A 13,853-nucleotide genomic window follows, 5' to 3' on the forward strand; every position below is an offset into this window, starting at 1 on the left:
CACACATTTCTTAATTCATAATATTGATTGCTAACACCATATTGTAGTAGTTTCTGTTTCTTTTCCTTCTTTATTTTATCTCGTACTCTGATCTTTTCCTAAGTTTCCTGGAGTTTGCCTTTCTTTCTTTTCTTCTGAAAGAAAGTTTTAAGGTAGCTCTGTATTGGATCCAAAACTTTAAATCAAGAACTGGCTGGCATCATTTGTAGTTCTGGCTTTTATCTCCTCATTTCTCCCCTTTGCTGATCTCCTCCCTGCGGGGGAGATCATAGGAATGTGAGCTATACCAAGCCTTTTAACCTTTCTTTACTTTGCTGTCTTCAGTATTTCACTAGTGAGTATGATTCTACTTATTCTACTTATTTTGAAAAACGTATTTGAAAACTGCATAAGTACTGAAATTCAAAAAGAAGGCTTTTGGATTGTTTGATTTTCAGTCTTAATAGTGCCTTTTATGTGGAAAATTTACAGTAAGAACTTAGCATATTATTTAGAGTTGTTTTTTCTATTCCAAATTGTTCCCAAACGGAAGTGCCACAAAGAGAAACAAATTAGGATATGCTGATTATAGACCGTTTCTTTTTTAAACATCTTTGCACTTAAAAAGTTACTATATATGCAGCTGCTGTTCATCAGTAGTTTGCAGCTAAATGCAAGTGATTAGGAAGTATGTGTGACAGATGCTCCATCTATAATGCTCCATTACAAGCAATATTGGACTCCTTATGGTAATAAAATGCAATTCTGTGATTCTAAAGCATTTTCTTAATGACAGAGCCACTTATGGAGTTACAGTGTTCTATCTGAAATTTGTCCTTATGAACATTAACCAGATTCTTTGTATTAATCTTTTAAATGTAGTTGCTTTCCTTATTTTGCATTGGCCAGTCCCTTTATTTCTTGCCACTTTGCTTCAGGACCCACATCTCTTTAGAAGAATGGCTACAGATGGCTTTCTGCTTTTTCACATTGACAAATCTTTGCCTTGGAAAGAACCCAGAATATAGCGCATTATAAAAAATAGGTACCAGGAAATGAAATCAGAATTTAAGTTAAATTTATGGATATAACTCATAAGGTATCCACTCAGGGAGGTGAGACATAGGGTGTCCTTTTAGGTTAAGATTGGAATCTGGAAACTCTGGGTCTACCTTTCAAGTTGTATCTAATAAAATACATCCCTGTAGATGTCCCTTAAAGTAATAAAGCAAATAGAACTAGGTGGTTTATCTTCTAGCAATCGAGTTTAAAATGTTAAACTTTTTGAGAAGTAGCATTAAATTAAAATGTTAATAAGCTTTTTGAGAAGTAGCATTTTAAAGATGTGAAGTTTTAAAAACTGTTGTAGAATAGTACTTCTTTGCCTTCCAGAGTATGCTTATTTTAACCATTTCTTGTTCAAATAGACAATGTGCTATTGAGTAGTGAACTGATTTAAAATTTATTTTTCAGATGAACCAGAAACTCGAGATGCGTGGTGGGCAGAAATCAGACAAGAAATAAAATCACATGCCAAAGCATTAGGCTGTCATGCTGTAGTGGGCTACAGTGAATCAACTAGCATCTGGTAAATGAAAACAACTTGATTTTCTAGATGCTGTAAGTTACAGATTGTCATCTGAAAGGGGGAAAGCTTTATGCAGATACAGGGAAAAGAAGAATAGTGGAGTGGTCCAGGAGCATGGGCTTTTTTAGAGTATATCACACCGAGGTTCATATGCCAGATTTGCTGCTTAATTAATGTGAAACTTTGGGAAAGTTACTCTACTCCTGTGAGCCTCAGTTTGTACACTGAAGTGGAGATAATAACTGCCTATCAGTTAAGGTTATTGAGGGATTAAATGAGAATATAATACTGGCACATAGCAAGTATTAACTCTAGGCCTACTTTACTCCAGTTTGTGACTCCACTAACTCCTTCCTCTGGGATTTTGGAACCCTTGATCTATTGTAAATGAACTTGCCATGTGTCTTTAAAGTTCATTGTAAACTCTTTCTGCCTTTTTTTTTTTACTAACTGTAACTTAACTTTCTCCTGCCAACAAATCATCCTTTCTAACTCTACCCAGTTAGGAGGGGACTTCCATACTCCTAGTTCTCAATCCACTTTTCTCCTACCTTTCATTTGGATAGCTTCTCCTCCTTAACATCCATGACATTCCACAGTTTAGAATTTTCTACCTCCAAAACTTTCTTCTGCCTTGTTCATTACTGCTTGGCCAATCTCCTCCAGTTAAACAAGGTTATCTCCCTTCTAACAGCCTGGCATTGTACTTTCTCATTCTCAAATCCTCTATCCCCACGTGACTTTCAGCCTTATTTTGGACCTTATTGTCACTTGAAACTGCTTCTCTTTAAAAATTTGAAACCATAGGGCTTCCCTGGTGGTGCAGTAGTTGAGAATCTGCCTGCCAATGCAGGGGACACGGGTTCGAGCCCTGGTCTGGGAAGACCCCATGTGCCGCGGAGCAACTGGGCCCGTGAGCCACAACTACTGAGCCTGCGCGACTGGAGCCTGTGCTCCACAACAAGAAAGGCCGCGACAGTGAGAGGCCCGCACACCGCGATGAAGAGTGGCCCCCCCCTTGCCACAACTGGAGAAAGCCCTCGCACGGAAATGAAGACCCAACACAGCAAAAATAAATTAATTAATTAATAAACTACCCCCAACATCTTCAAAAAACAAACAAACAAACAAAAAACAAAAAAAAAATTGAAACCATAAAATTGCCCTCTTGGATCACAACTTAATATTTTTCCACCCATCCCATTTGCTCATTTACACCTAGTTTGTTTTGACCCTTATCCTAACCAAGAGTTTTCCCAGTTCCTTACATAGGTTCTGACTTTACTTGCTATCTGCCATCCTTGAACCCTACTTTCCACTCGTTCAGAAGTTTGTATTGGATATCATCTAGAAACTGTGTGACCTTCTGCTGTCTTATTTTTCCACCTTGTGTTGGATAATTCTCACTGCCAGCTATTACATGGATAACTCTCTTGTGGTGGTGGTGATCATTTTTGTTGGAGAAAAATGATTAGACTAGTAAATGAGGATGTTACAGAGCCATGCTATTTCATCTTCTGAGGACCCTTTCTTTTCCTTTGCAGACCACGTATTATACCCTTGAACTGCTGTATTCCTATAGTAGCTGTTCTACTTTTGTTAAATGACTAACTTTGTTATGCTTATCCTGCCTTACTCCCCAGGTAGTCTTGCTTATTCATGGATTTCGTGTCATGCACTCTCCGGTCTTAGGGATATGGTTTTAAAAGACATAGTTCTTGCCATCAGATTCACATTCTCCTGGAGAATTATGACAAGTATAATATATTTTATGACAGAGACATCCTAGGATGCTTTAGGATCTCAGAAGGCTGGAGGTTAGAAGTAGGATTGGAAGAAAGTGTTAAGGAAGTAACTGAAGCTTGAACTGAATCTTGGGAGATGAGCATGAGTTATATCAGTGAAGAGAAAAGGCATAGGGAGGGTTTTCAAGGCGAAAAGACTAGCATGTGGAGAAGGCCACAGGTGTAGATCAGTGGCTGGAGATAAATCACAGTTGCAGGAGTCTATAGAAATGAGTTCAATTAATTTACTTAGAAGCTTGCATTCACCTGATACAAATTTCTCTTTTCCCTCTAGACCTCAAAATGTCTTTGTCTTTAAATCCTGTCTTTACTAGTTTTTTCTGTTCTAACCCATCCTACTTACTATTATTGGATTCAGTTCCCTGAGATGCATACCTTGAAATTCACACCTGCTCTTGTAGCTCCTTGATTTGGCGCCTTCTGTGGCTCCCCGTTACTTTTTCTGACGTTCTAAGTGCCCACTTAAACATTGTAAGCCTGGCCTCTTACAGACCATTTCTTTTATATCCTTTCTTCTGGTCCATTTACTCTCTGTTTCCAGCATTTCGTCCCTAGACTGCTACTTTTCTCACTAGCTTTGGGTGATCTCATTCAATAATTATGTTGATTGTTTAATTTTTTTGGCTTTCAGGCTGGGTGGTATGTAATCAAGAGTTTCAAAGAATTCTTTTGAAAATCAGTTTTTATCATACATATAATGATGTACCAAAAGCTCTGTTTAGTTTATTTTGTATTTTATTTGTTTCAGATATCTTTTTATTATTAAGTTTGAATTAAGCTATAACAATATAGATATTTACATAGTTGTGCCTTTAGAATAATTTTAATAAAATTCAGTATACATTTAAAGAGTATTTTAATACAGTTTGATGGGTTATTGCTGGATATTTTGAAACATTCCAGTCTTTATCAGCTTTACCATGTTTTAAAGGAGTCACACTGCTATATTAGAAATAAAGTGCCTTTCCATGGAAAAATAAAAAAATAAAAAACAAACAAAAAACAAAATAAAGGAATCAGTTGTCATTAATATTATGCTTTATCTTTTACAATTTTTAAATAAGAAAGAATTCTTATCCTTTCCATTTTAACAACATTATTTCTGTTTTCTATTCTAGGTTTAGGAGGTAATTCTGTGATACTAATATTTAGTAGAGTCTAACTTTAAATTTAAATTGTCACCCTTGTATCACTTTGATAGTTAACATTTTCCAAAGTTAGATTCCCTGAAAATGTTAACTTGTTTATGTTTTTTTCTTTTGTAGTGAAGAGGTCTGTATTTTATCTGCATCCGGCACAGCAGCTGTACTGAACCCTAGATTTCTGCAGGATGGCACCGTGGAGGGCTGTTTGGAACAGAGGTTGTCATGACAGCTTGGCTTATTTTCCTTAAGGGCAGAGAAGGGAGAGGTTGACTTTCTTCCTCTCAGAGCTGGGCTAGTCCTTCTCTATGAGGGTGGGTTATAGGTGTGCAATTTTGAAATCAGGACCAGGCACTTTACTGATTTTTACTTAATCCATAGCAACAAAGAAGTGTTGGATTCTGCACTGTATGACACATCACTAGTTCTATTATCTTGATAAATTACACATATGATTACCAATCGAAGGATTTCAAATATACATTTTTTTGTTTGCTACAGTGTAGAAATAATTTATTTTATTTGAGTTTTCTCTTCCTTTCCTTTTCCTTTCTCTTACCTCCAAAACAGGAAAAGGTCATGAAACAATTCTCATAAAATTCTTAATTTACAAAACAATCAAAATACTATGTTATCCGAAAATTATGTATAAAAGCTTCAATTATGTTATAAAAGCTTCATGAAATATAACTTTAATATATGTGAAAGAGAAAGCAAAAATGAAAGCATTAGGTAAAATGAGATTACTTTTTGGTTTATTTGATTATTGGTCCCTTTAATCTGTTAGCTTCCATAAATGTCATAAGTATTTTCCATAAAGCGATGAAGTTATCAAATATATGTACAAAAAACTATTAGTTTGGTACCAGAGTTTGCCCAAATAATATAAATTTTAAATACCCCTTGCTCTACACTATGCATATTTATTTTCCCCCGGTATTAATGTATTAGTGTATATTAAGGAAAAAAGCAAAAAAAATTCTGTATGTGATCAAATTTAGAATAAATTTGCAAGTCTCTGTATAGCAAAGAAAGATATGCTAGCTCTGGTAGGCACACAGAAGACCTTGGTCAGTTTCTTCTTTTGTCAGTATTAAAAATGGGTTTTGACCATAATATATTTCTGAGCATTAAAAGTCATGGTAAATAGGAAAGTGGAGGTGGGACATTTTGAAGTATATTGAACAATTGGAATATTCCTTTGAGAAAACTGACTTTGCCAGTGAGTTGTCCCAGTCCTGTCATATAGTTCTCACCTGTGTCAATAGATTCCATTCTTCACTAGATAGAAGCCTAATTAAACAAACAACCTTTCCCATCCAGCTTGGTTGTTTCGGTATTGTGGCTTGGATGGACACAGTGAGCTCTCTTGAATGGCAGACTGATGCAACAGATACCATCCCTACTTGTAAAAGAGGAAAATGTCTTTTTCTTTCTGCTATGAAATTACTAGTGCTTACTAGAGAAAATTTGAAAAATGTAGGAGAGTAGAAGGAAGAAAAAAATTCCCTAGGGTATGAGTATTCAAAGATAATGCCTTTTGTACATTTCATATTTCAAATGCTTTCATAAATTTTAGCACTTTTATTTTTTATTCCTTATGACGTTACACCACTTATGTTCAAATTTCTGTGAGGTGTTTAGTTAAAAATTGCCCCAGTTTTCATCTTTCTGTGTCCCCTTGTAACACATGGGCTTTGGATTCAAATAAACTGGCATAAGAATCTGAGGTCTGCTACTTAGTACTTAGTGTGACTGAGCAAGTTACTGAATATCTCAGCTTCGTTTCAGGCCAAGTGGAACTAGTTTTTGTTGCCCTCTGTTGGGAGTGAGTATTTAGCTATAGTTTTCTTACTTAATCTTCAAAAAAACCCAAAAAAGACCCTTTCTAGGTAGATATTGTTGTTACACTTTTATAGAGGAGGCTCTGAGAGGTTAAATGACTTGCTCAGAGTCACACGGCTCTGCCCAGATCTGTCTGATTCCCCTGTTACTTCAAATAGGCGAGAATGCCATCTCAACAATAAAAGAATACTATCTGGGAGAAACTTAATTTGATTTAGAGGGTTATTGTGAAAATTCAGTAAAATAATGTATACAAAGAATACAGAAAGTCTGACTCTTGATAGGTGTTGTATGAGTTTTCTTTTCCCTTTTTAATGTGTCTACTTGCCAAATTTCAACTTTTAAAGGGTTGCTTTAGATGAAAGGGATTTGAGAACCCACATCTTACCAGAGCCATAGAAGATGTGGCTGTGTGAAAGCTGGGATTTCTCCATGGAGCTTCCCTCTGTTTCCCTTCCTGTTCTCCTCATTTCCTCATATTTAATGACTGAATAAATACTTAATCATTCTAAAATGATTTCATAAACAGCACAATACAACAGACATTTTACAGTGAATGGGGAGGTTGTGGGTTTTTCATTTGTTCTTTATGTATGATGGATATTCATTTCTGAAACACAGGTGTTTTGGTTTCGCAGAAATGCTAAAACAGACATCATAAATTAGAAACTTTAGAGTATGCCTAGCTTTAACTTACATTTTTTCCTCTTAAATAGATTTGTTTTTAACCATAGAATTTTTTCAAATTTTTAGGTTGGTTAAAAAGTTTTTTTTCTTAGGAATTATTTTGTGATTTTATTTGTGTTATCTTTGTCACACAGTAGAAAAATGTCACGCTTATTTGTTTTTATGTTGTATCCCAAAGGAAAAACCATTGGAATAATAGTGGTTTTTGTCAGGTGGTAAGTCATCAAACATAAGAATTGATGCAAAATGACTCTACTTGTATAAGCCTCTTCTTTCATAGCACAGTGCATGGTTCTGATTTCCTGGTCATTTCTTATCAGTCATAGTGGTACTTAACTATGGTCGAAGTTGTGGTGTAGTTTGTATACAAGTACTGGATATGTAATGTATGTTTTTGAAAAAATGCATAGAATTTTCAAGAATAACTTTTTTTTTCTTAATGTATTCTTAATAGGCTAGAAGAAAATTTGCCTGCAGGCTGTGGATTTTGCCATATACCGTATGATGAACTGAATATGCCATTTCCAGCTCATCTCACATATTGCTATAACTGCAGGAAACAAAAAGTTCCCGATGTTCTCTTTACAACTATAGACCTCCCAATGGATGCAGCAGTTATTGGAAAAGGTTGTCTTATTCAAGCAAGGTATGTTTGTGAAGACGGTATTTGGGGTCCTTGAAGGAGTATAGGGTATGGAGTCAAATAGACGTATTTTCAAATATCTGCTCCTTCCTACCTGTGTGATCCTGTGCAGGCGTGGCAATTCTATCTGAACCTCTTATTTTACTGTATGGAAAATATGGAGGAAAAATACCCTCTTTATGAAACTCAGATAAGTTTATATGCAAAAGCAGTTTTAAACATTTAAATTCTGTACAAATGTGTATTATTATGAGGATTATTAATTCACCTGTTGCAGGCTGGGGGTGTGACTCAGTATGCTTTAATGACATTAAATATCTAATACATTGTGGAAATTGACTTTTTCATCTTTTTAAGAACAGTGCTATATGGTGTTTCCTTTACAACTTCAGTTAGCTGTTAAGAATTCCATTTAAAGTGTACTGGAATAGGAAATGCTAAATTGTGGTTGGCACACAGGAAACAGCTGCAGCTATCTAGGTCACCAACAACTGCCAGGCTACCAAATCCATTGAGCATTTCTGTCCTCATTTTACTTAACATCTCAGCAATAATCACACACTTGATCATTTTCTCCTTCTTGGAACTTTTGACTTCACAATGCCACACCTCCTCCTTTTTCCTACCTTTATGTATAGTCTTCAGACTCCTTGTTGATTCCTCCTCATTTCTTGTTCCTTGAGAGCTGTGAGTTTGGACCCCCTTTCAAAGCTTTCTCCCTAGTTGAACTTGTCAACCCCTATAAGTCTGTATGCTGTCTGTAAGTCTAGGACTCCCAAATTTATAGTTCTAGTCCAGAACTTTCTTCTGAGTTTCAGACCCATATACTTTCCTGTCTGCTTTACACATCATTTTCTTAGGCATCTCATACTTGTTCCAAATTGAACTGCTGATTTTCTCCATTTCTTTCTTTGGTCTTTTCTGTTTTCATAAGTGATACTTGCTGTATCCAGTTCTTCCAGATATGGTATTCTACCTCCCCATATCAAAGTTATTACAAAGGCATGTTACATCTTCTTCTAAAGTATGTTTCTAATCCATTTACTTTTGCTTTCATTCCCTGTTGCATCTTAGACCTTCCATTTAGGATTGTTTTTCTTTTGCTTGAGTTATCTCCTTGAGTATTTTTTTTTGGTGGATCTGCTGGTGGTGAACTATTTTTACATGTCTGAAAATGAGTCTCTTTTATCTTTAAAAGATATTTTGGGCTGGCAGTTATTTTCTTTAAGCACACTGAATATACCCTTCCACTGCCTTCTGGCTTTCATTGCGACTGTTGAGAAATAACCTATTAGACTAAATGTTGTTCCTTTGAACTATGTCTATTTTTTCCCCTCAGGCTGTGTGTGAGCCATTTTATTTGTCTTTGGTTTCTGCAGTTTCCCTATGAAGTGTTAGGTATGGAGTTCTCTTTATCCTAATTGTTATACCTTGGGCTTCTTGAATCTGTAGATTGGTGTCTTTCATGAACTAAAAAAAATTTTAGATTAGTTCTGTGTTTCATCTGTTCTCTCTTCTTGATACTCCAATTAAAAGTATGTTAGACTTTCTCACTGCCTCCTCTATGTCTGTTATTTTCTTGTCTTATGTTTTTAAATCTTTTTGTTTCTTTATGTTATATTTTGGATGTTTTCTTATTTATCTTTCAATTCTTTAATTTTCTCTTCAGCTGTCTTTAATATGCTATTACACCTAATAATTGTGTTTTTAAATTTTTGATAAATCTATTTTTATTCCCAGAAGTTTTATTTTGTTCTTTTTCAAATATATACTATAGTCTTTGATTGATTCTGTAACTGATGATTTTAATATCTAAAATCTTTTTTTTCTGTTGTTTCTGCTGGTTATTGTTCATTGTGTTTTACTTGCTTTGACTCACAGAAAGTTGCAAAAATTGTACAGAGTCCTGTGTACCCTTCAATGAGCTTCCCCCATTGGTGACATCTCATGCAACTGTAGTATAGTATCAACTAGGAAATTGACATTGTTATAATACTGTTAACTATGCTACAGACCTTATTCAGTTTTACACTTCTTTAAACTTGCATTCATATATGTATTTGTATATATATGTATAGGTCTATGCAGTTTTATCCCACAAATAGATTTGTGTAAACCACCACCGCAGTCAAGATACAGAACTGTCCCACCACCGCAAAAGAATTTCCTTATGCTACCTCCTTAAGTTTGTACCCGGCATTGCTCCTTGCCCTGGTCCTGTGATGCTTTTAGGAAGATTTTTAAAGATATAGTTTATTCAGTTTTTTTTTTTTTTTTCTGTTTTAGGTTAGAGGGGATTAGTCTTCATCAGCAGTTCTCAGAGTGTGGTACCTAGACCAATAGCATCACCATCTTTGGGGGACCGTATAGAAATGCAAATTCTCAGGTCACGTGCCAGACCTGTTGAATCGGAAACTCTGGGGATGGTAATTGTTTTTTAACAAGCTCTCCAGGTGGTTCTGATGCAAGGCAGAGTTTGAGAACTATTGGCCTAAATAGCCTGGCTTGCCAGTTCGGGGATCTTTCCTTCATCTTCACAGCTACCTGTTTTAGTCCAAGCTCTCATTGTCTCTTACCTAAATTTAAGCCTTTTGTCTGCCATCCCCACATCAGTTCTCTTATCTTTACTCCATTCTCTGTGTAGCAGTATAAAAGATGTCCTAAAATATACTTTGGATTGTGTTACTATGTAAAACCTATGTGGGGGTTCCCATTGCTGGCAGAATAAAATCAAACGCCTCACCATGACCCGAAGCCCCTAACATGCTCACGCGCATGCTTAACTGCACCCTCATCTGTGCTGCCCTCACCCTTGCTCACTTCACTTGACCTACAGTGGTCTCCTTTTGTTTCTTCTAATATGCCAGCTCCATTCCGTCATTGTCTTTTTCCAGCACTCTCAACTCCATCGTGCTTTTAAGATTCCAGTTCAGGTGTCGTCTCTGCTGTGAGGCCTTATGTCGAGTTACTCTCACTTTTCTTCACCTGGTTTATTTTCTGCACAGACTGGATTCTTAAGCATTATCTGTGGTTGCCTTGTTTCTTTGTTTATTCCTACTCCCCTCCCCTCTGCCCCCACTGAAATATAAGCACGAACAGGGACTTTGTGTTTTATTCATTGATCAGTGCTCACCACCTAGAACAGTGCCTGGCACATGGTGTACACTCAAGTAGGCTTTGTATTCTTTTAATGAGTAAATTAAGTTTTTTCCTTTGCTATCCACCCATTATATGATCACAGGGAGTTATGAAGCCTAAGATGCAAAATTATATTCTCTAGTGATTTTGATCAGTATTTATTTCATTTCTAGAGATTTTGAGATTTTTTTCCTTTTTATTCAAATAGGACTTTTAGCAAAAGTATGTACAGTGAAAAAAGTGACAGAAAAGATTATTGATAAAACTTAAGAAGTCCGTTTGAAACAAGTAAATGTTTTATCAAGCACACTTTTAGAAACTTTAAAAAAATTGGACATTTCTTAAGATTGTACCAAGAACACTCTCCACTGACTAAATTATTTTCCTTAACAGGTTGTGTCGCTTAAAAAAGAAGGCACAGGCAGAAGCAAATGCCACAGCTATCAGTAATCTGTTGCCATTTATGGAATATGAAGTGCATACTCAGCTAATGAATAAACTAAAACTCAAAGGAATGAACGCTTTATTTGGACTGAGAATTCAGATCTCAGTGGGTGAAAATATGTTGATGGGCTTAGCGGTGAGTTTCGATGTTTTGTTTTTGTTTTGTGATTCCTATAGTTGTAGATTCTGTTTTATGTGATTCAAAGAGTCTCCTAAAAAGACTTATCTAAAGATCTGGCATTAAGACTTTTAAGGCTTTAGGGACATTATAAGAAGTAAAAAAAAAGCCTAGTGATAGGCTTTCAAATGTTTTTATATTTATAAGATTATTATTTGAAATTAAATTAATAAACTATTATATAAATTTATTTATATTTTATACTATTATTATATTTTTGTATTCTGATCATAATTCCTATGGTCAGATTTCTAAGAATTGCCAGGTATAGCTTGTTTTGTAAGTTGGCCACCACTGTTCTGAACTTTATTATTGTTTGTACATTGCTAAAACAGGGTTTCTCCTTCTTGGCACTATTGACATTTGGGGCTGGATAACTCCGTTATATGGAGCTGTCTTGTTCATTGTAGGATGTTTAGCAGCATCCCTGGCCTCTGTCCACTAGATGCTAACAGCTTCCTCACAGTGTGACAACCAAAACTGTCCCCAGACGTTACCAGATGTCCTTTGGGGGACAAAATCACTCCTGAGCGGGGAGGACCACTGTGCCAAAATAATCTTTTGTTTTAATGGAGAAAATCAGTACATGAGAGACATGTGCACCAGTGCTCAGCAGTGGATTGTGCAATAAAATACGTGTGTTTCTGAAGTGCTAATAAATTGTGAGGCAGTGAAAAGCTCTTTATCTCACCTTCATGTTCACCTTGGCTTATTAGAAAATAAGTTCCGACTAGAAAGTTATCAGTGGGGAAAGTGAGAACTGCCTTTTTAAGTAGCCAGAGAACTAGATACCTGCAAAATATTTATGGAAATTCTCTCATATTCTCCACACTTTGCCAGCCAGAATTTTTGTCTATGTCACCAGTACTTTTCAAATTGGAATTCTCTGTCATCTTTCTGAGACATGCATAGATATTTAATTTTAAGAAATTTATGGGGGACTTCCATGGTGCTTCAGTGGGTAAGACTCCGCACTCCCAATGCACAGGGCCCAGGTTTGATCCCTGGTTGGGGAACTAGATGCCACATGCCACAACTAAGAAGTCAGCATGCCGCAAGGAAACCCCGGTGCAGCCAAAATAAATAAAGAAAGAAAGAAATTTATGGAATTTGGTTTCTTTTTCTCAGTATGCATTTGTAGATAAAATGCTAAATTGTTTCCTGCTTCATCTGTTCTTTCTATAAAAGCAAATATGCAAATTTATGTATGTAGGGGATAATTGTGTGTTGATGATTAATTAGGAAATCTCACTTTTTTAACAAGATGAATTTGCAGTGATTAATAAAGGTAATCTGATTCATATTAAAATACTTGATATTTAGATTAACTTGGGGAAAAGAGTGTTAGTTATAATTCACCCATCTAAAAACTAACAAGCTTAGCGAGGGCATAACATAAATGTGTAGTCAGGCTGAATACAGAACTGTAGCTATTGGTGGGTGTCTTGGGAGCTAAGAGCTTGGTTTAGATTCAGAAGTTTAAAGAACATTCTGCCAATTGTAGCAAACACTTTTGATGGTTGAGCCCCAGGAAACTAGTTTGTGACCCTGGTATAATTCTTCAATGCCTGCCTCAAATACTGCCTTTTCTGATTCTTACTAACCTTTTCTTCTTGATCACTAGTGGCACTCATTATAACCGTTTGAGCTTTTGATCTTTGTGCTGTTTTAGCCTGTGCAGTTAAATCTCAAGGTCCTCCTGAGCTACTAAATCTCAAGTAGCCTCCATGATAGCTAATCTCCGACGAGTGCCTCCTGGGTGTCTGGCACTGGGCTGCTCCAGAAAGAACGTAATATTATCTTCACTTTATAAGACGAGGAAACGGATGCTGTGATAGGTTGAGACTTGTCCAAAGTGATATGGTTACATGTACCGGAACTCAGTTTCAAACCCAGGCCTGTCTAGTTCCGGAGTTTGTGTTCTCAGCCATTCTGGGCTGTTGCCTCATTAGTGAATGCAGCTAAGAAAGTGTTAGAGATGGGGCACTATGGCGCAGAAGGCGTTCTGAGCTTGAGCATCAGAGACTGGGTGGTGAGTGCAGTCCTGGACACATGAACAACCCAGGAGAAAGAGCTTCTGGGGATCAATTTCATCTGGTGCACAGACTTCATCATAGAGTACTATAACCTTTCTAGGAAAGACTTTTACAAAATTGGCAATTGTGTAATAACAATAACAACAACAACTCCTCTAACAATTCAAAATACGCAAATATCCAGAGTTAAAAGAATTGTCTTCTCTTTTCTCCATTCTACTCCTTTGATGTTAACAATTTGATGTTTGTACTTTTATACATTTTTTTTTTGCTTTGCTTTCCTTACAGAAGCATATTTAAACATAAATGTACATAGGGGTGTGTGTGTGTGTGTGTGTGTGTGTGTGTGTGTGTGTGTTTTATCTTGT

The 13,853-nt window shown here is 36.2% G+C and overlaps 1 protein-coding gene across 13 annotated transcripts in view; it reads left to right on the forward strand.

Moving 5' to 3' along the window:
- The window catches only part of C2CD5 (C2 calcium dependent domain containing 5), an 82,721-nt gene that overhangs the window by 45,004 nt on the left and 23,864 nt on the right, over positions 1-13,853 (forward strand). For all 13 annotated transcript variants that reach the window (XR_009543570.1, XR_009543571.1, XM_060166724.1 and 10 more), the window contains 4 exons: positions 1,453-1,567; positions 4,638-4,733; positions 7,501-7,692; positions 11,221-11,407. Coding sequence is in view for 11 of the 13 variants with exons in the window: in XM_060166724.1 (XP_060022707.1) it covers positions 1,453-1,567; positions 4,638-4,733; positions 7,501-7,692; positions 11,221-11,407 (590 nt within the window). In the remaining 2 variants the exon portion in view is untranslated. The remainder of the gene's footprint in view (positions 1-1,452; positions 1,568-4,637; positions 4,734-7,500; positions 7,693-11,220; positions 11,408-13,853) is intronic.

Source organism: Lagenorhynchus albirostris, chromosome 11 (genome assembly GCF_949774975.1).
Source record: "Lagenorhynchus albirostris chromosome 11, mLagAlb1.1, whole genome shotgun sequence".
NCBI classification, from domain to species: Eukaryota; Metazoa; Chordata; class Mammalia; order Artiodactyla; family Delphinidae; genus Lagenorhynchus; species Lagenorhynchus albirostris.